Source organism: Capsicum annuum, chromosome 9 (assembly GCF_002878395.1).
Source record: "Capsicum annuum cultivar UCD-10X-F1 chromosome 9, UCD10Xv1.1, whole genome shotgun sequence".
In the NCBI taxonomy this organism is placed as follows: Eukaryota; Viridiplantae; Streptophyta; class Magnoliopsida; order Solanales; family Solanaceae; genus Capsicum; species Capsicum annuum.
Genome location: NC_061119.1, coordinates 46,473,430 through 46,495,101, shown reverse-complemented (window position 1 = coordinate 46,495,101; position 21,672 = coordinate 46,473,430). Strand labels below are relative to the sequence as shown.

Here is a 21,672-nt window from a genome sequence, read left to right as displayed (position 1 = left end):
CAAACAACTCTAAGACTGCATAACTGAACTGGGACTATAACTGAGACTACATCTGAGACTGTGGGAGGTATCATCTAAATGACATGACCCAATCTGAGCTAATCGGGGTCCGACCTGTAACCCCAATTGGAAGGGTATTAATATCATGCCACGGGTAATAACACTGGATGTGTGGATCCACTAAACAGATATAATGTCCGAAGGACTAAGGGTGTCAAGTCTGAACTGACGGTTGACCCCTGCGAGATAGTTTAGCCTAATATGATGGGTGACTACTCATACCCTACGCTGACTACATAGTTCTGGAGTATAGGGACTGCTACTAACGACTTTGCCTATCTTACGAAGAAGCCACCATCCCTACACTCGCTCGGTGCTAAATCCTACTCCCAATTGAAAGACACTGAAATACTAGACTGTTCTGAGTTTAACTGACTAATAACTGGCTATTTTGATAATGCTCATAGTATATTATGAAGATTATTCTATAATGTACTTTGTACAAAGACTAAACTAAATAAACAACTATGATTTTCGGGTATTCAATACTCCCAGGACTCAAAGACAATAATAGTAAAATGACACTAAAATTTGGAGGTCAAAACATGACGACTTTTATTAAATCAATTACTCTTGTAGGAATTTTATCAAACACTTGTAGTTCATGGTTTAAAACAATCATAGGAATGTCATGGAACTTGTAGGAATAGCATGAATCATCATAATATTATTAATTCATGGTCTAATTCAATAAATAAAAATATTAAAACATGAAGGATTGAATAATAACAATAATTTCATGGTAACATGGTATAAAATCAATAGTTCATGGAGATTCATGGATGCAATCATAATTTAAAACATAATAACTTGGAAAGTGTGACGCCCCGAATCTGGTACCCGAAATGCTACACGGTGCTCAAACCTCGAAGGACCACAAGCTAATCCATGACTGATATCTGTACTTGAACACTACATAATACATTGTATAAATGCGAAAATAAAGGATGTAGGGCCATAACGTTCAAAACTGTAACATAACTAATAAAACATAACATATGGATGGGGTATGAAATACCCAAAACAAATGAAATAAACTGTCTGAACATACTGTAGTCTAGAAAGCCTCTGACTGACTAAACTATCAAACTAAGGAGTTGAAGGGACATGTCCCCAACTAACTCCAACTAATTAATCAATTAATGAGATAATAAAGTAGTGCTCATGTCCTCAAAGGATGAGGACTTACTGCTAACTCTGACTGCTGAGACTAGAATGCTACTAATGCCCTGGAGCTTGTGCTTTCGAACCTACGGTATAAAACACCATAGTGCAAATGTCTCAGTACATTTGAATGTACTGATATGCATGTGAGGTAGGCTGAATGCAAAGGGTTCACATGCATGAACTATACTAACTGACTTGATAACATGAACGTGAGAATACATATGCATGAATACATAATGACCATGAATGAGTTCGTGATAACATTATTTATGAGTCCGAGTACTGATAGAATGAGATGCTGATATCTATATAACTGAAATAACTGATACTGAGTGACTGTATCTGACAGTCTAGGTTTTGATGTAACTAGTTAAGTTCCGTACTGTTTTGAGTTGACTGTACCCGACAGTCCTGAATCCTATAGAACTAACTGAGTTCTATTACTATGACTAAATAACTGTATCTGATAGTCTTGATTCTGTGCTAAAACTATGGGAAGTAGTCATCTAATCGACATGCTCCTAATACGCCATTATGGCTGAGTTAGGGTCCAATCTGTAACCCCAATTAGAAGGGTGTAAATACCGCACCATTGGTATGGAAAATCTGTGAGTAACCCTCATATAACAGGTGACTCTATTGAGAATGGTGGGAACCCTTATATAACAGGTTAAGCCACTTTACCTACCCTTATATAACAGGCTATGATGTCTCAACCTACGCTGGCTACGAGTTCTGGAATGCAAGAATTGCTTCTAAGAATCACACCCTCATATAACAGGTGGGTTCACATCCTTGGGTTCGCTCTGTGCTAATTTCTACTCCTATCTAGATAGACACTGAACATGATTAACTGAACTGATTGGACTGAGTTTCGCTGACTGACGGAATACTACTGAGATTACTGAATTTTTGAGGTTTCTAAGATCACTGAGTTTACTGAGTTTTCCTGAGTCACATGACTGACTGAATTTCTATGATCATGGCTCGACTGAGAGTATCTTGAAAACATGACATTGACTCTGGACACACAACTAATTATTGGGTACAAGTACCCTCAGGACTCGATAGCATGAAACTGATAAAGCATGACTTTCTTGAATACATGACCAACATCACAATCCATAATACAATAAGTTGGAGAATTCATGAAGTACAAGTTCTAAAGAACCACAATGGCCACATATATATCCATAACTCATTGACTAAGATATTTCATCAAACACTTGACATGCATAAACTTGTACATAAATGGGGATTTTATATTATCATACTAGTATGACAATTTTCCTTCACATAGGTATTTAATCGAATACATGGGGAGCATGCTTTGGTTATACAATCATCAACACATCTAATAATCATGGACACATTAATCAACGTGTAAATTTAAGAGTTTATCATGATTACTATGCAAATTACCACATCTTAGGGTCAATCATTGGAATATGTAATTTCAAACATGAATCAAAACCCATAACATCATAAACATGAATTTCAATTCAATTTAAATCATTAACATTCATAAATACATACATCTTGGATTTTGAAAAGAGATTTTTGACCTTCATGGGTGAAAGGGACCCATGAATCAACACATGACATACCTGAGTGGATGATTTCTTGAAAATTGATGGAGGAAAACTTGAATCCTTGACTTGAAATTAAACACCTAGGGTTTTTTATTCTTGGGGATTGATCTTTGAGAAGAAACCCTAATTTGATATTGTGAATGAATAATGAACTTATGAACCTTGGTCTGATATAATAAGGCGTTAAAACGGGTGGAAAAAGACCCAAATACCCTTTAAAAATGACTTAAAATGCCATCTCCGCGACACAACACCATCGCGGAGGCTCACTGAAAATTGCCAAACTGGAAATTAGCCTGCTCCGCGATGCCCCAACATCGCGAAGTCACACTAGAAATTGAAAATTATCATTTGGACTATTTCTGCAATGTGCTAAGGGTTAAAATGATGATGTTTAATGACTGAAACTTAAAATCGCCATAACTTCTTACCCGGTTATTAGATTTCGATAAATTTTACATCGTTGGGAAGCTAATTGAATTTCTACTCAATGACAGGCTCTAAACTAAATAATAATGAGTGTTTCTAATTATTTTTCTATGCGAATACTCATGCACAAGGACTTAGATTATGCTAGGGATATACGGGGTGTTACAATATTTTCCCCTTGGGATCATTCTCCCTTGAATGAAATCGGTTAAGCTGAGGAAAGCTGCTGCGCTGAGCTTACTCACTGGACATGCATATCTGATGTATGGAATGCATGAATGAACGGATTTGTAAATGAATGATTGACATGAACATGATGTGCAACTAAAACTGAGTATGATAGAGAGAAATCTTAAGAAGATTGGTACCTTATACTAAATCTTAATTCGCGGAGAGAAGATGAGGGTACTTGGTTCGTATATCTGCTTCTATTTCCCAAGTGGCTTCCTCAATGGACTGATTTCGCCAAAGAACTTTAACCAGTAGAACTTCTTTGTACCTTAGTCTACAAACTTAATGATTAAGAATTTCAACTGAAACTTTCTTGAAGGAAATATTGTTCTGAATATCTACAATCTCTAAGGGAACAACTTCTGCTGGATCACCAATACACTTTTTCAACAATGAGACATGGAACACCGGGTGTACTGAGGCTAGATCTGAAGGCAACTCAAGCTCGTAAGCTACCTTTTTAGAACAACTGAGAACTTTTAAGGGACCAACATATCGGGGACTAAGTTTTCCTTTCTTGCTGAATCTCTTCACTCCCTTTATGGGAGAGATTTTTAAGTACATGAAATTACCGACCTCAAACTCGAGATCCTTTCTCCTCACATCTGCATATGATTTCTGTTGGCTCTGGGCTGCTCTAAGCCGTTCTCTAATCAACTGAACTATCTTGGATGCATCAAACACCAAGTCATACCCTATTACTACGGCCTCACCTACTTCAAACCAACCAATTGGAGATCTACATCTCTTACCATAGAGAGCCTCAAATAGAGCCTAACGCATACTGTAATAATAGCTGTTATTGTTTGCGAACTCAATCAAAATCAAGTGGTCATCCCAACTACCTTTAAAATCAACTGGGCATGCTCTCAGTATATTCTCAAGAGTCTAAATGGTACTTTCTGCTTGACCATCTATCTGAGGATGGAAGGCTGTACTGAAATTGGCTTGGGTACCAAGACCCTTTTAGAATGCTTTCTAGAAATAAGAGGTAAACTGGGTACCTCTATATTAGATGATAGATAAGGGAACACCGTGCAACCCAACCAATTCTCTGAGATAGAGTTTGTCATAGTATTCGGCTGAATAAAAGGTATGGACTGGCAAAAAATAAGTTGATTTAGTCATCCTATCTGCGATCACCTAAATAGAATCATGCTAATGACGGGTACGAGGTAAACCTATCACAAAATCCATGTTCACTTCCTCCCACTTACAAGTGGAAATACCGAACTCCTGTATGGACTCACTAGGTTTTTGGTGTTTAATATTAACTTGCTGACATATAGAGCACTTAGCCACATACTTTGCAATATCTCTCTTCATCCCACTCCACTAATAGATCTCCTGTAAGTCACGATACATCTTAATGGACCTGGATGAATAGAGTAACGTGCACCATGCGCTTTTCCAATAATTTTTTGCCTCAAGTCATCTACACCAAGCATACACAATCTACCCTGACAACATAATACACCATCTTATCCTTGAGAGAAAACCTTTATTTTTTGATCTCTGACTATTTTTTTCAACTTAACTAGACTGGGACCTCTATCCTACTTTTTCTTCACCTTGAAAACAAGAGATGATTCTGAGCTACTCTACCCCACACACTACCCTCTGTTGGGTCAACTAAGTAGACACCTAGTAGGGCAAACTGATGGACTTCCTGAGCTAACTTCTTCTTACCATCCTCAACATGAGCTACACTACCCATGAGCAATCTACTGAGAGCATCAACCACTATATTGGCCATGCCCGGATGATTCAAAACACTTATGTCATAATCCTTTTATAATTTTAACCACTTTCTCTGATGCGGATTTAAATCTTTTTGAGAGAACACATACTGAAGACTTTTATGATCTGTGAACACATCTACATGCACCCGATACAAGTAATGCCTCTAAATATTTAAGGCAAATACTACAACTGCTAACTCAAGATCATAAGTAGGGTAATTCTTCTCATGTGTTTTATGCTGTATGGAGGCATAGGCTATGACCTTACCTCTTTGCATGAGGACACAACCCAAATCTACTCTGGATGCATCATAGTACACCATAAAACCATCTGAACCATTTGGTAGAGTCTTGACTGGGGATGAAGTGAGTCGAGTCTTCAACTCCTGAAAACTCTTCTCGCATGAATCTGACCACTGGAACTTAACTTTTTTCTGAGTCAATCTGGATATGGGGGATGCAATAGAAGAAAACCCTTCAACAAATCGACGTTAATAGCCAGCTAAACCCAAGAAACTCTTGATATCTGATGGAGAGATGGGTCTAGGCTAGTTTCTCACTGCCTTGATCTTTTGAGGATAAACTCTAATGCCATTACCAGAAATAATATGGCGTGGAAAAGCTACTGATCTTAGCCAGAATTCACACTTACTGAATTTAGCAAATAACTGGTGAGCTCTAAGAGTTTGAAGTACTATTTTGAGGTCGTCTACATGATCGTTTTCACTATGGGAGTAAAAAAAATATCATCAATGAAGACTATGATGAACATGTTCAAGTACTGCCTGAACATTCTATTCATCAAATCCATGAAGGTTGCTGGGGAATTCGTAAGACCAAAGTACATGACCAAAAAATTAAAGTGACCATACCGGGTTCGTAAAGCTATTTTTGGAATGTCACATTCTTTGACCCTGAGCTAATGATAGCCTGATCTGAGGTCTATATTGGAAAAGTAGCTAGCACCCTGAAGTTAGTCAAACAAGTCATCGATTCTAGGAAGAGGGTATTTATTCTTGACTTTAGCCTTGTTCAACTGACGATAGTCAATACACATTTAAAGAGAACCATCTTTCTTACGCACGAATAGAACTGGCACCCCACGAGGAGACATTGGGTCTGATAAATCCGTTATCTAAGAGATCCTTCAACTGTTCTTTAAATTCTTTGAGTTCAGCTGGAGCCATTCTGTATGGTGGAATAGATATAGGCTGAGTATCTGGAAGAAGGTTTATTTTGGAGTCGATTTTCCTTTTGGGAGGAAGTCCGGGGAGATATTCAGGGAACATATCTAGAAATTCTCTGGCTACTAAAACTGAATCAAGGGTTGAAGTTTCTGAGTTAGAGTCTTTGACTCGCACAAGATGGTAAATACACCCCTTCGATATCATTTTTCTCGCTCTAAGGTACGAAATTAACTGACCCCTAAGAGCTGTGGTACTACCCATCCATTCAAGGACTGATTCATTTGGAAACTAAAAATGAACTATTATATTTCTACAATCAATTGGGGCATAACATGAGTGGCGCCAATCCATGCCGAGAATGACATCAAAATCTGTCATCTCTAAACACATGAGATTAATTGAGGTAACTTTTTAAGATATTGTGACCGGACAGTTCCTGTATACCTGTCTGGCTATAATGGAAATGCCTACTAGGGTAGACACTAAAAAGGGCTCTTCTACAGTTTCAGGACTGACTTTGAAGTTGACGGCTATATATGGAGTTACAAAAGAAAGAGAAGCTCCAGGGTCTAGTAAGGCATAAACATTTAAGTGAAAGACTTGCAACATACCAGTAACTACGTCAGGAGAATTTTCCTGATCTTGGCAGGACTGAAGAACATATAATCTATTTGGATACTGACCACTGCTAGCACTGGAAGTGACACCCTGCCGAGTTGGGCGATCGGAGGGAACTGACGACTGATGCGACTGGCCCTGTTGGCGCACATCCCTACCTTTTTTAGCAACTACCCGACACTCCCAAATACAATGGCCTAGCTTGCCACACTCGAAGCACACATCACTACCCGCTCTACACTTACCCTGATGGTGTTTGCCATATTTCTGACATAGCGGATTTGTACGAGCACTGCTAACACTGACCTGGGACTTAAATCTTGGTGCTCTATCCCTATTATTATTTCTGAATTTTGGTACTAGAGCACCGAATGGAGATCGCGCTGGGTATGGAAACCTTTGGTGAAATTGAGGACGGTTACCACCTTCTGCCTTTGACTGACTGAAATTAAAACTACCATCCTAGCTCTTTTGTTTCCTCTTTCCCACTCCTTAATCTTATGCTCCTCTATCTGTTGGGCATGGACCATCAACCTAGACAAGTTCATCTCACTAATTAGAATTATGGTCCTACACTCCTTGACCACACTATCAGATACGCCAGACACAAACTTACTCATCTTGGACCGGTTATCAGCTACCACTTGAGGAGCATATCTAGCTAACTGAGTAAACTTGAAGAAATACTCTCTCACTCTTATGCTTCCTTGCCTAAAGTTAATAAACTCTAACACCTTGACCTCTCTCAACTCCAATAGGAAGAATCTTTTTAAGAAAGTTATGGCAAACTCTTCCCATTCTACAGGCCCTATATCTACACCCCTATCAACCTTCCACTGCTTAAACAAAGTATGGGATACATCCTGCAACTGGTATGCAGTCAATTCAATACTTCGACTAGATGTTACCCCCACAACATCCGTGACCTTCTGAACCATATCTAAGAACTTTTGTTGATCCTCTTTAGACTTAGATCCCATGAAAGAAGGAGGATTTATTCAGGTGAAATCTCAAATTTTAGTTGCAGTAGTATTGGCCACTGAGTTGTCAAAATAGCAGCTGGCCGTTCATTCTGTGCTGCTACGAAGTTCGGTAAAGTGGTGAACGCAACTCTGAATTCTGTGTGAGAGACATGCTCGTCCAGACTATTTGCCTAAATGGGATGAGGTACTGGCTGGTTTCCTGTTCTTCTTCCATTTTTTTGGGATGCATGTTCTGTAAATGGAATAAAGAAACAGATTAGATAGGGATTTTAACTTGAGCTCATGCTCACTCGTATGACATGAATACTGAAAGAAGAGAAACTTTTCCTAAACGTTTTGTAGCCTCTTGTCCATAAGTGTGGCGCGCTATATACCCATGCACAAGACTCTAACGTGGCTTTCAGACTTCCTAGGACACTTTAAAACCTTAGGCACTGATTTCAAATTTGTAATGCCCCGAGAGTACACCCTAAACATCACACAGTGCTTACAATCCCGAGGGACCCCAAGCTAACCCATGAGCTGGTACCTGTGGTGAACACCGAATAATAATATCGTAATTGTGAAAAACATCTAATATTGCCATAAGGTTTTATTACTAAATCAATACTGAAATATGAATCTATATAAAAAAAACTGATTGAATTTGCTTAAATACTGATAAATTGACATGTCAACTGAAAATCCGAATACTGAATAACTAACTCTAATATCTGAAAAGCCTCTAAAACTGACTGACTTAAAATGAGTTGATGAGATAGGCCCTCAACTAACTCTGCTAACTACTGAAATAGAGATATGAAGTAAAATAATCTGTCCTCAATGATGAAGACTCACCATTGCTATTGTATTGCTGATAGCCTGAGAAGTGAAGTCTAAGCGCGGTCTGAGAACTGAGCGTCAACACCTATGATATAATACATCACAACGTAAAAGAAAGGTATGCTATCAGTACTTTGAATATACTGGTATGCTAAATGAGGTAGGCTGATATGCATGGTTTCATGAACAGAATTAATAATTAACTGAATATGCATGTAAAACATGGAGTACTAAGTAGAGAACATGGAATTTGTAGATATTGAAAATATAGAGAATCTGTAAATACCGAGTATGCATAACAGTCTTTAAATATTGAAGATACATAAAAATCTGTAGACATTGGGGATGCATGACCAAGCATATAACATGAACTGAGTAAAATTTGTAAATTTAAATACTGAAAAAAATAATAATATCTGTATGCTTTGATCAAACAACTCTAAGACTGTATAACTGAACTGGGACTCTAACTGAGACTGCAACTGAGACTATGGGAGATATCATCTAATTGACATGCCCCAATCTCAGGTAATCGGGGTCCAACCTATAACCCCAGTTGGAAGGGTGTTAATACCATGCCACGGGTACTAACACTGGCTTTGTGGATCCACTAAACTGATATTATATCCAAAGGACTAAGGTTGTCAAGCCTGAACTGATGGGTGACCCCTGCGAGATAGTCAAGCCTAATCTGACGGGTGACTACTCATACCCTACGCTGTCTACGTAGTTCTAGAGTATAGGTACTGCTACTAATAACTTCGCCTATCTGACGAGGAAGCCGCCATCCCTTCACTCACTCGGTAATAAATCCTACTCCGAACTGAAAGACACTGAATTACTAGACTGTTCTGAGTTTAACTGACTAATAACTGGCTATTCTGATAATGCTCATGGTATATTCTGAAGACTATTCTGTAATGTACTTTGTACAGAGACTAGAATAAATAAACAGCTATGGTTTTTGGGTATTCAATACCCTCAGGACTCAAAAACAATAATAGTAAAATGACAGTAAAACTTGGAGATCAAAACATAAAGGCGTTTATTAAATCAATCACTCTTGTAGACATTTTATCAAACACTTGTAGTTCATGGTTTAAAACAATCAGAGGAATTTCATGGAACTTGTAGGAATAACATGAATCATCATAATAGCATCAATTCATGGTTTAATTCAATAAATAATAATATTAAAACATGAAGGATTAAATAATAATAATAATTTCATGGTAACAGGGTATAAAATCAATAGTACATGAAGATTCATGGATGAAATCATAATTTAAAACATAATAACTTGAAAAGATTATAATTTGGTAATTAAAATGGGATATGGATGAAAGGAATCCATGGATGAACATCTAACATACCTGGGATAATGAATTTCCTGAGGTCTTTGGTGAGTTCTTGAAGATTGATCTTGAATTTGAGAGATAGGTTTTCTTGTTCTTGGAAAAGGCGATATTTTATTTGAGAGGAATTGAATAATAATGATTAGTTAGGTCAATTGTGGCTAAATTTCGTGTTTTAAGATGAGTTTAGGGCTTAGGAAAAAAAGCCAAATACCCTTAAACGGATTTAAAACGTAAGTTGAAAACTGACCATCCCGATTGTTGGCCTTGGCGCAACACTACTATCGTGCCAAGTCACTGAAAATGGACAACTGGGACCTGGACAAATACCACGACACGGAGTTTTCACGATAAGCCTTTGGAATGTCAATTTGGCCATCTCCGCGACATGCCACCATCGTAGAGGCCCACTGGAAATTGTCAAATTGGAAATTGGCCTGCTCCGCGAAGCGCCAACATCGCGGAGTCACATTAAAAATTGACAATTGTCATTTGGATTGTCTCCGCGACGCGCTAAGGATTAAAATGACGATTTTTAATGATTTAACTTAAAATCGCCATAACTTCTTACCCGGTTATTGGATTTCGACGAATTTTATATCGTTGAAAAGCTAATTGAATTTTCTACGCAATGGCAGGCTCTAAACTTAAAAATAATGAGTGTTTCAAAATTTTTTTATATACAAATACTCATGCACTGAGACTTAGATTATGCTAGGGATATACGGGGTGTTACATAAATCGAAATTCGACACGAATTAATTCCTCATTTAATTTCGGGTTTCTTGATTTAATAAAATCAAACAAGTATTTCTCCAAATAAATTATTTTGAGAATAAATTATATTTAAATCAAGATTTTAATCATTTAAATTTATTTTCAAGATAAACTTTGATAAAAATCCGATATTTTGTAAAAATAATTATTTAAGTAACAAAATTATATAATCTCGTATAATTGAATACGATAATGTATAATAGCTACTTACATGATAAAATTACGTACATAAATATTTTGAAATTTTCTTTTATTTAGATGAAATAAATATTGTAATTTTATTTAAAATCGAAGAAACTCAGGATTTAATTTAGTTGTGGTGGGCAAAAATTAGATGTCAAAAAGAATTACTAATAATAAGGACAATTTTCTACATCTATCTCGTGTCAAATTACTAAACATATGATTACAATGGTGATTCATGCATCAAAAATGAAAGATTTACAATCGAATTTGCTAAAATAATTATATCCTTGTATTTGTCTTATTTTTAATATCTTATTTGGTATTGGATAATTATATGTTATAGTTTTTGCATTTAAATTTCTATAATCAATTATACAAACAATAGATTATAATGATTATAGCTATAGAGACATATATACAGAAGGGGTGCGGATATTTAATAGATCTAATAGATTTATTAGGTTTCTAGTGAATCTATTTTTATTTGTGCGTGGATATTCTTTAAATTTTGTTTTAATATCTTTTAATGATTTACTTTTTTCGTAAGATATATTCATTAATTTATTTATTATTTTATCCTGTAGTAATTGCAGAGTTACAAATTTCTGTATAATAATTTATCCTATCTATACTGTAATGTATATCTAATTTTAGATTTTCAATGTTATTTATTATCTTGTGTTGTTCTTCTCGTAGTGAGTTTTTAAATTATATAAACTATCACATGTACTTTTATCTAAATTTTCTAAGGTTTTTTCTATCCATATTAATTTTTCTTTTAGATTTTCCATTATTTTTCTTATTCGGTTTCTATAATTAATTTAATTATTTACATTTTCTTGATTTTCTCTAGTTTTTCTAATATATTCTAACATCTCTTAATCTGTATAATATCCTTCTGGGTAAATTTCTTCGTATAACTGTTCTAGCCAATTTATAGTTTCAATTTCGTAGTCTATCACTTTTTCTAATATTATTTTCTTAATATCTATAATTTCTAAAACTTTAAGATAATCTAATTGATCTATCTTTAAAATTGGTTTTATTATAATATTTTATAGTTGTTTGTTTTAGCCTTAGTAGTTCTTGCATATTTTTATTAAGAAATTCTATGTATTTTATATCTTTATTTTTCATGTATTTGTCTATATTTACTTTTATCTGTTTTTCTAGTAACTGTATGTTTTTCATATCTTTTTCTAATTTTTCTATGTAATTTGTCATGGTAAGTATTTGTAAGAGTAATTAGGTAGATATGGTATATAATTTACTCTAGTCATGTAATATTTACCAAAGGCTTTTTCTAATATGATTTTTCTTATATCTACTACTTTTATATCTCTAAGTGCATACAAAATAAGTATTTTAAATTTATCTACCATCACATCAGATAAATAATTATTCATTTTCATAAAATTGCTTTTTTCAAAATATTCCCTTCAACCATGTACATAACAAAATATTGTCATCTTAGCTTACTATATACTAGATTATTCTTAAATAATATGTTCTTCGGTCACTATTAACATGGTAATCCGGATACTTTTTCCCTTAAACAGCGCCTCTACTCTGGTTACTCCCCGCCACGGCTTCTTGCCTCATTGGTTTCACCTTTAGGATGGCATAGTCCTTAGGGATTTTTTTCCGTTTCCGCTTTGTTAATAAACTTCTTAACACATTATTCTTCGAATAATTCTACTATAAAGTAACTAATATGAATTTATTTTATCATATCATGATTGTTGGGAATTATGAATTTAGCTATTCATAATCATAAATAAATATACCTGTTCGGGTAGTTTTGATATTTCTGAAGTTTGTTCCTCCATAGCTTTTTCCATTGAAATATGTCTATTTAATTAACTGAGTAAAATATTTGTTGTGGAATGGAGAGAATGTTTGCTTCAACACATGAAGGCTTGCCTTTGCAATGCCTTCTGCTTTCTTTATTTATAGAACGAAAAGTAACTTTACAATCCAATCTAACTTTACATGTTTTTTAAAATGTAAAACTCAAAAGTCAAAAAGGGAGGCTAGGCTACTAACTAGCCTACTAGCCTTTGATTTTTTACAAACTTACAAATCTATATCTTTACGTAAAAGTCTAAAGTTTGTACAATAATTTCAACAATAATAATAATTCAACAGTATCTTGTCTCCGTTGATTTTGTCGTATCTGTTATATCTTCATTATTGCTTCTTATCTTTTCTTTCCAGTTGACATCTTGTCTTCTTTTATTCTAGATGTACTTCTGGAATAATATTATCTTCTCCATTATACCTCGAACATTGGTGATCTGGATATTTGTGTCCAATTATTTTACAATATCTTGTCAGTAGTCCGTCTGAAATAAATCCTTTTTCAATTGCTCTTGCGGTAGATTGTTTTTCTGGGTTGAGTAGTGTCATTATCCATTGTCTGACAGCTTCCATATCTGCTTGTCGTAGCTCTTTTGAATTAGAATAAATCATTTGATGATCTCTCGAATAATAGCTCCATATTGGGTTTCCATTAGTATAATTATTTGCTAGTTCTTGAATAATCGTAGCTAGTCCAATAAGTCGTTTGTTTGCATAGAAGTCTGGTATCTCAATTCTGGGTATCTCCGGTTGTTGTGTAATATCTTCTGGTATGATCATATCTCTAGTTAGTCCTATCTTTACAACTTGTATAACTGGTTTTATTTCGTCATATAGTATCTCTGCCGGTGCAGTATAACATTTTATATAAAATAGATTGCCTTTTGTGATCCTTTTGTAGGTGGTGAATATTTTGTATAATTCTTCCATAGCTGTTAATTCTTCTCCGTCTTGGGTATATATGGTGTTTAATAGTCCATAGTCAAAACAGGTTTTTACTAGGCTTGGGTTAGTTTTGGGTAGTGCAATTAGTTTGTTATATCCTTGGAATTTTTGGGTTATATAGTTGGTATTTGGTTCTTTGATGTTTGTAGCTCTGGGGTTATGGTTTAGAAAGGTTTGTACTCTGTATATATTTTCTATGTATTTCTGGGCGGTGTAGTTGTAAACTTTTTTATCTTGGTTTAGGCTATCTCGGTATGTGTTAACTTGTGGGGGTATGAACAAGTGGTCTTTTTGTGTTTTTGGTGTAAATGATTTTTCAAATATTTTATTCATATTTACATTCTGGTATCTTGGTCGATTAACTCCTTTGCTTGTACCTGCAGAAGTAGATTGATAAATGTTATGGGTTTTATGGAGTGTCCCAACGTCTCCTTCTAGCTCTGAAACTTTAATGTCTTCCGATCGACATAGCTCTGCACACTGCTGAGTTAGCAGATTTGTAGCTATAGACTTCAGTTTATCTTCATTAGTCTTTAGCTTTTCTATCTCATTACCCATACTGTCCACTTTCATTGAAAGCGTAGTTAGGGTGTTAAGTATTTTTTTCTAGAGTATCTTCTTCTATTATTTCAGTCTGTGTATCTTTGTCTTGATATGTAATCTGCAATAACATTTTTGTTAGTACTGATCACTTCAATTGTGAATGTGAAATTTAATATATTCAAAACTAGTCTCCGAATCTCTTTTGTTGTAACTGAATTTTGTATTTTCTTTGTTAACCACCAGCGTACCTGTGTATTATCTGTTCGTACAATAAATTTGTTATATACAATATATGGCTCAAATGCTAATAAACATTTATATAATGAACATAATTCTTTCCTATTTATTTTCCATTTTACTTCTGTCTCATTGAACATACCTGAGTAGTATCTACAATGGTGTTCTATTTTTTATGCTTCATATCGATATTTAAGTACTCCTCCGTAACTATATTCACTAGCATCTGCTTCTACTATATATATAAATTTTCTATTTTCATCTGAAAATTGTAATTTTGGTAATTCTTTACAAAGTAATTTTATTTTTTGAACTTGTTTTTTATCTTCTTCATTATAGTTATATTCTACATCCTTTTTTAATTTTTTCTGTAGTGGTTTTAAAGTGTCTGCTAATTTTGGAATATATTCTCTTACTTGGTTTACTAATCCTAAAAATGATTGTAATTTCTTCTTTGTATCTAATTCTTCTTTCGAATTTATTATTTTTTGTACTATATGTTGTTGCATTTTTACTCCACTTTTATCTATTTGTATTCCTAAAAATTCTATCTGGTTTTTCATAATTTCAGCTTTCTTTTCGCTTAGACTTATTCTCGATTTTTCTATTATATCTGTAAACTGCTCTAATAAATTTAAATGTTCTTCTTTGGTTTTTGTATATAATAATATATCATCTATGTATACTATACAATTAGATAATTGTTTAAAATAATTATCCATAAAATGTTGATATCTACCTGGTGCATTTTTATATCCAAATGGTAATACGTTCCATTCATAAAATCCTTGTGGTACCGTAAATGCGGTTAATTCTTTAGATTCTTCTTCTAGCTTTAGGTGGTAAAATCTTGATTTACAATCGAATTTGCTAAAATAATTATATCCTTGTATTTGTCTTATTTTTAATATCTTATTTGGTATTGGATAATTATATGTTATAGGTTTTGCATTTAAATTTCTATAATCAATTACCATCCTACTTTTTCCTCTTTTTTGTTTACTATGTTTATTTACTATAAATGCTGGACTATTATGTTTACTATTACTTTTTTGTATATATTGTTTTTCTAATAATTCATCTATGTGCATTTTAAATTCTTTTAAATCGTCAAAATTATATGTTAATGGTTTTTGGGTTATTATGCTATTTTTATCTATTTATTCAATTTTTATAGTAGTTTTATGTTTTTCCCATCCTTTTAATGGATCTTCACTATATAATTGTTCTAGTTTTTTCTGAATTATTTCTATTTTATTTATTGAAAATATAGTTATTTCTATTTTATTTATCGAAAATACTACTAGTTCTATTGTATCTTCAGTATTTTTTATATTTTCCAACTTTTGTGTAATTTTTTCACTTCCTTTTATCCAATCAGTTTTCTTTCTTATTTTATTATTAACTCTTTTTGCTCTTACTTTCTGCTTACATGGTGTTGTAAACCACCAGTCTGTTTTGGTTATTATATGTGGGTATAATTTATCTAAGAACGGCATTCCTAAAAGTATATCTTTTGATGTTAATTCATAATTATAAATTTCTTCTATTGTTAATATCTTATCCCATACTTGTATTTTTACATTCCTAGCTTTATAAGTAATTAGGCTTCCTTCATTATTAAATCCTTTAACTATTATTGGTGTTTTTAATTTATCCCATTTACTTTCTGGTAAGCAATTATATCTACATAAATTAGCTTCTGCTCCTGTATCTATCATAGGCGTATAATATCTACTGTAATATCCTTCTACTACTATCTTCATTAATACATATATCTTCATTTCATGTTAAGGCTCTTTTTAAGAATAACTTTTCTTTGTTATATGTTAAGGTTAATTGTGTATGTTCTATATTGTATGGTTTTACTTGTTCTAACCATTTTATTCCTAATATTATATCTGCTTTTTGCATTTCTTCCTTTATTTCGAATTCTATTTTTATTTTTCTAACTCCTATTATTATTTCTTTTTCTGCTATATTTTTATTATTTATTAAACTTCTTGGTAGATCTGGGCACATATCATTATCAGTCTTTATTTCTTCATTTTTTACTAGATATTTTGCTATATAATTTTCTTCTTGTCCTGTATTCAAAAGTATTAGATATTATTTTTCATTTATTTTTCCTGTTATGTAATATTGATTTAAATTACTTATTGAATTCGTTTCATAACTTGTTCTTTTTGATGAGCTTGATGATTCTGATTTTTCATTAGCTATTCTTTTCGTTGTACTTATTCTATCATTTACTATTTCTAAATTTTCTTCTGTATCTATGTCTCTATAGCTATAATCATTATAATCTATTGTTTTTACAATTTGTTCGAATGGGCTTTCTATTCGTATTTTATTAATCTTATTTTTTCCTGTTAATTTATGTTTTGTTGTTAATACATATAGATTTTTACATTTTGCTGTAAATATTTTACTTCCTGGGGTTAATTCTATTCCTGATAATTTTCAATATAATACTAATGATTTATCTATATTTCTATTTGTTACTGCTACTGAATAATTTGCACTTATTATAAATTTAAATTTTTGGTATATTAGATTTCCTTTTACGGCAGTTATTATGCTTTTTTCTATAGGTTTTATAATTCTATCATCTGCTAAATATAATTCTATTGGTGTATCTATTCCTTCTCTAAAACATGCTTTTATTAATATCTTTGTACCTCCAAGGTGTACATATTTTATTGGATCTCCTTTACTTTTTATTTCATTTATTTCTTTATTAATTATTCTTTTTGTTACTAGTGGTATACTAGCTTTGCCTTTTGCATATCTGCAGTCTATTACATGTTCTTTTTGGCATACTACATAATATTCATCTTTTTTCCTAGTAAAAATATTTTTTATTGTTGGTATTTTAAATATTTTCTCTACACTTAAATCTAATTCTTTTCCTTTTATTTCATCAAATATGTTACTGTCAAATATTATTTTTTGTTCTGTTCCTTCGTCATTTAAATATTCTTCCTTTGTTATTATTTTTATATCTTCTTCAGTCATTTGATTCATCTATTTCACTATCTATTTCATTATCTGTTTCGTTTTCTGAAATTTCATATATACTATCCTTATTTTCTAATTCATAATCTATATAATCTATCTGCATATATTCTGTATTATCTATTTTTATTTCTGACATTTGTTTAGCTTTTGGATTTTTAGGTAATTTACAATCTCTAGCTAAATGTCCTAACTTTCCACAATTATAACAAGTACATTCTTTTATAGATTTCTTCTTTCTATATGGTCTTTTATATTTATAATTTTTTACATAATATCTTTTTCTTGGTTTCTTATATTTATATTTTGATTTTTTATATTTCTTATATTTCTTATGTCTTTTTCTTTTCTTATAATATCTTTCTTCACATCCAAATTGGGGTGCTATTTTATTTTTGCAACATGCTAAATTTCTTATTAATGTTTTTTCCATTTTTAATTCTTCTCTTTATTTTTCACATAAGTTTCTATACCATTGTTGTAAAAATTTTATTCTTGCTCCTAACGTATCTACTATTTTTGCTTCTTCCCAACTTTTTATTATTTTCGAACTAAATGGCTCAGGTAATTTAGTAAAATATAATTTTCTTATTTCTTTACTTTCTTCTATACTATATGCTCCTTTGTAATAATATTCTTTAAATGCGCAAGTATATTCATCTATATAACACATATTACATATTGCTAATTTTAACATTAAATTTCTATTTGTATCTTTTTCTTCATCTTGTTCTTCTTCCATTGTTGTCGTACTACCAAATTCATCTTTTATAGCTGTTTCATATTTTTTTAATAATTCTATAGGTGTTAGTTTAGTTATTGTTGATGATGTTCCTTCTATAGGTTTATTAGTTCTTAATACTTTCTTGCTATTTTCGGTTAAATTTGAAAACCATAGTTTTACTGATCCTATTAGTGTTCTTTCTATATATTCTGGTGCATCTGTTATATTTATATTATTATCTAATAATTGTTTTGTCATATATCCTATCCATAATTGTATTGTTTTTTCTGTATCTATTACACAGTCTAGGTCTAAAAAGTTATAATTTTTATTAATTATTTGTTTTGGTGTCCATTTGTCATATTCATTATATTTTTTAAACTTATTCTTATAATATATAGGTTTTCTTATTTCTGTTGTTTTAGGTATTATATTTTCATCTTCTTTTTTATCAAGAGTATTTATTTCTGTGTGGGTACTTTCTAAATTTTCCTCATTAATTTCTTTTTGTTTTTCATTGATTTCTAAATTTTTTGTATTTGTTAATATTTCTGTATATGTTTCACTATCTTCGGAATCATAATTGTCTGTCTCTGTCTCTTCGACATCTATATTATTTATTTCTAATTCTTTGTTTTTTATTTCCAATTTTTCCTTAAATTGATTTATCTCGTTTAGTAATTTTTGTTCTCTATCTTTTTCTTCTTTTTCTTTTTGCCTTTGTTCATACAGCTCTTTTAACATTTGTAATTCTTTTTCTAATTCAGCAATCCTATTATTTTTAGTTTCTTCTATTTTTCGTATTTCTTCCGTAGTTTGTTGTTTTATTTTTTCTATTTCTTTTTTCCTATCTATCTCTTCATTTTCTTTTTCTATTCTTACCATTGCTGTTAATTTATCTTCTAATTTTAATTCTTCTTTTTCTAACATTAGATATAAATGTTCACCTATTTTCTTATATCTTCTTCCTAGATTAGAAAATACTATTTTTATTTTTGATCCTTCGTGGTTTTCATATATTTTTTCATCTATTATAAATTCTTCTTTGTTCATTTTATTGTGAATAGTTCATGTTGATATATATATTCTAAACTATCTATTTGTGATTCTAATTTTAATATTTCATCTTTTTGTGTATCTATTGAGTTTTTACTAACTCCGGCAAATATATTATAATGTAGTCTTTTTATTCTTATTTTTAATTCTTTACGTTTTTCAGAAATAATTTGTTTTAATTCTTTGTATTGTTGTACTTTATTCATTTTAAATTATATTTATAATATCTTGGCGGATATCTAAATCTTATTTTATCATAATTAGGTAGTATGTGTTTCATTCTCCTAGATTTTAAATGGATTATTAATTTTGATTCAATACTAGATATTAATGTAATTAAGTAGGCTAATCTTTGTGGGTTTTCTTTTGTTTTATTTAGACTTATATATTCTGAATAATTACTAATTAAAGATTCTTTAATTTTTCTAAAAGCTTCTCTATTTTTAAATGGTCTTCGCATAATTAATTTAATAATTAGGTAAATCTAATAATTCTAACATAAATTCTAATAACTCTAATAACACTAACATATGTCTCACTTCCGTATCTTTTGAATTACTGGGGTCTGATACCAATTGTAGGGGGGTGCGGATATTTAATAGATCTAATAGACACACAATATACAATATTTTTTCGTCTACCTTCTCTGGAAACATTACTTTCCAATAAAAGGGATTCATTTGAACTCTTCCTTTCTTATGGCTCCCCAGATCTATAGAAGATTAGGGGTCGTTTGGTTGGTAACACATTATCGTAGGATTAATTATCTTTTATCCCTCAAGATGGGATAAAAGCAACACTACCTACCTGGGATAACTAATCCAAAGATTAGTTATTCCATGCATTTTATTTCAACCAAACATGTGATAAGCTCATTCTAAATTAATCTCCGTGTTAGTTATCTCTCGTACCAAATGAGTCCTAAATACAATATGCTTTTCCCATAATTCATAATTATGTGACTACTTTTCCCACAATTCATTCCATTGGAATGTTGTTGCACAAAAACATTATTAAGTACATGATCACAAAAATGGTTGCACGACAAATCATGAAGATCACAAACTAAAGCCAAATAATAAATATTCAACCCTCATACGATCCCATAAAATTACAAACATGAAATAGAAACAAGAAATTAAACACATGAAATAGCAAAGAATTAAATCAAACTTTAGGATCAGTAGCATTTGAGTCCGTCGTTGTCTCAGCCGCGGCAAGTTCAAGGAATTTAACAACGACGAAGCCCAAACCATGGCCTAAAATAGCAACAATGAAAATACCAATGTTGAAGGACATAACAGCAAGCATAACAAAATAAACAAGAACCATTCGAACAGTGTAATAAATCCCATCCCGAATTAGTCCACCAACTATGGGCCTCTTGATGATCATTTTCGAACCCATCGACATAATTTCGACACCAAAAGCCATAAAGAAAACAAAGAACAAAGACAATATGTACATGCTTAGGTTGTTGTCTGGCCATCCTTTAAATAATATTGTCACATCTTTACCCCAATAGAAATTCATTTGCATCATCATGTTCATCACCATAGGCATATCATCATGAGGCATGTCCATGTTTCCTTGATGCTCGTGTGTGTGTGACATTTTTTTAGGAATTAGAGTTATTAGGGAGAGAGACAGAATGTTAGATGAATCGTTTGGTTAGGAGTTGTGTTTAAATAAATTTGTAAAAGTCATTGTAAAGGGTGGATGAAGCTGTAAGTTGTCGGGTTCATATGAATACAATATTTTTGACGTACAATATAAATTTGTGTAAAAATTTAAAATTAAAATTGCGACAAATAGTATATATGAACCTATAATTTTAATATAATGATTTAATACTTAGAATCTTAAAGAGCGAACCGATATATAGAGCTTAAATTCCGAATCATCTCTTGATCATAACAAAGATGAAAATGACTATTTTGTATGTTGTCTGTTTATTTGAAATGGGCAAGGGAGAATATATTATTGCTGGCGCCAGCCTAAAGACAACAACGTCCGTTATCTTTCAACGTTGAAATCTCTGTTTTGGAAAAGAATCTCGTCGTTTGAATGAGTTAAAGAAAGACAACAACAACCTTTAAACTAGGAATTCCCTCGTCCCAAAGTACTTGTTAATTAGGAT

At 32.2% G+C, this 21,672-nt stretch overlaps 1 protein-coding gene and 1 pseudogene across 1 annotated transcript; both read right to left on the bottom strand.

The window, feature by feature from the left end:
• Positions 1-17,744: 17,744 nt before the first annotated feature.
• On the bottom strand, positions 17,745-19,529 carry LOC124887318 (annotated as a pseudogene).
• Positions 19,530-20,699: 1,170 nt separating this feature from the next.
• On the bottom strand, positions 20,700-21,146 carry LOC107842136 (copper transporter 1). Its single transcript, XM_016685904.2, has one exon. It carries the CDS (start codon positions 21,144-21,146, stop codon positions 20,700-20,702), a length of 447 nt encoding a protein of 148 aa, XP_016541390.1.
• Positions 21,147-21,672: the final 526 nt, after the last annotated feature.

Bases quoted from the DNA above. Each gene is read 5' to 3' on its own strand.
- LOC107842136 (XM_016685904.2), bottom strand. From the start codon at position 21,146: ATGTCACACACACACGAGCATCAAGGAAACATGGACATGCCTCATGAT.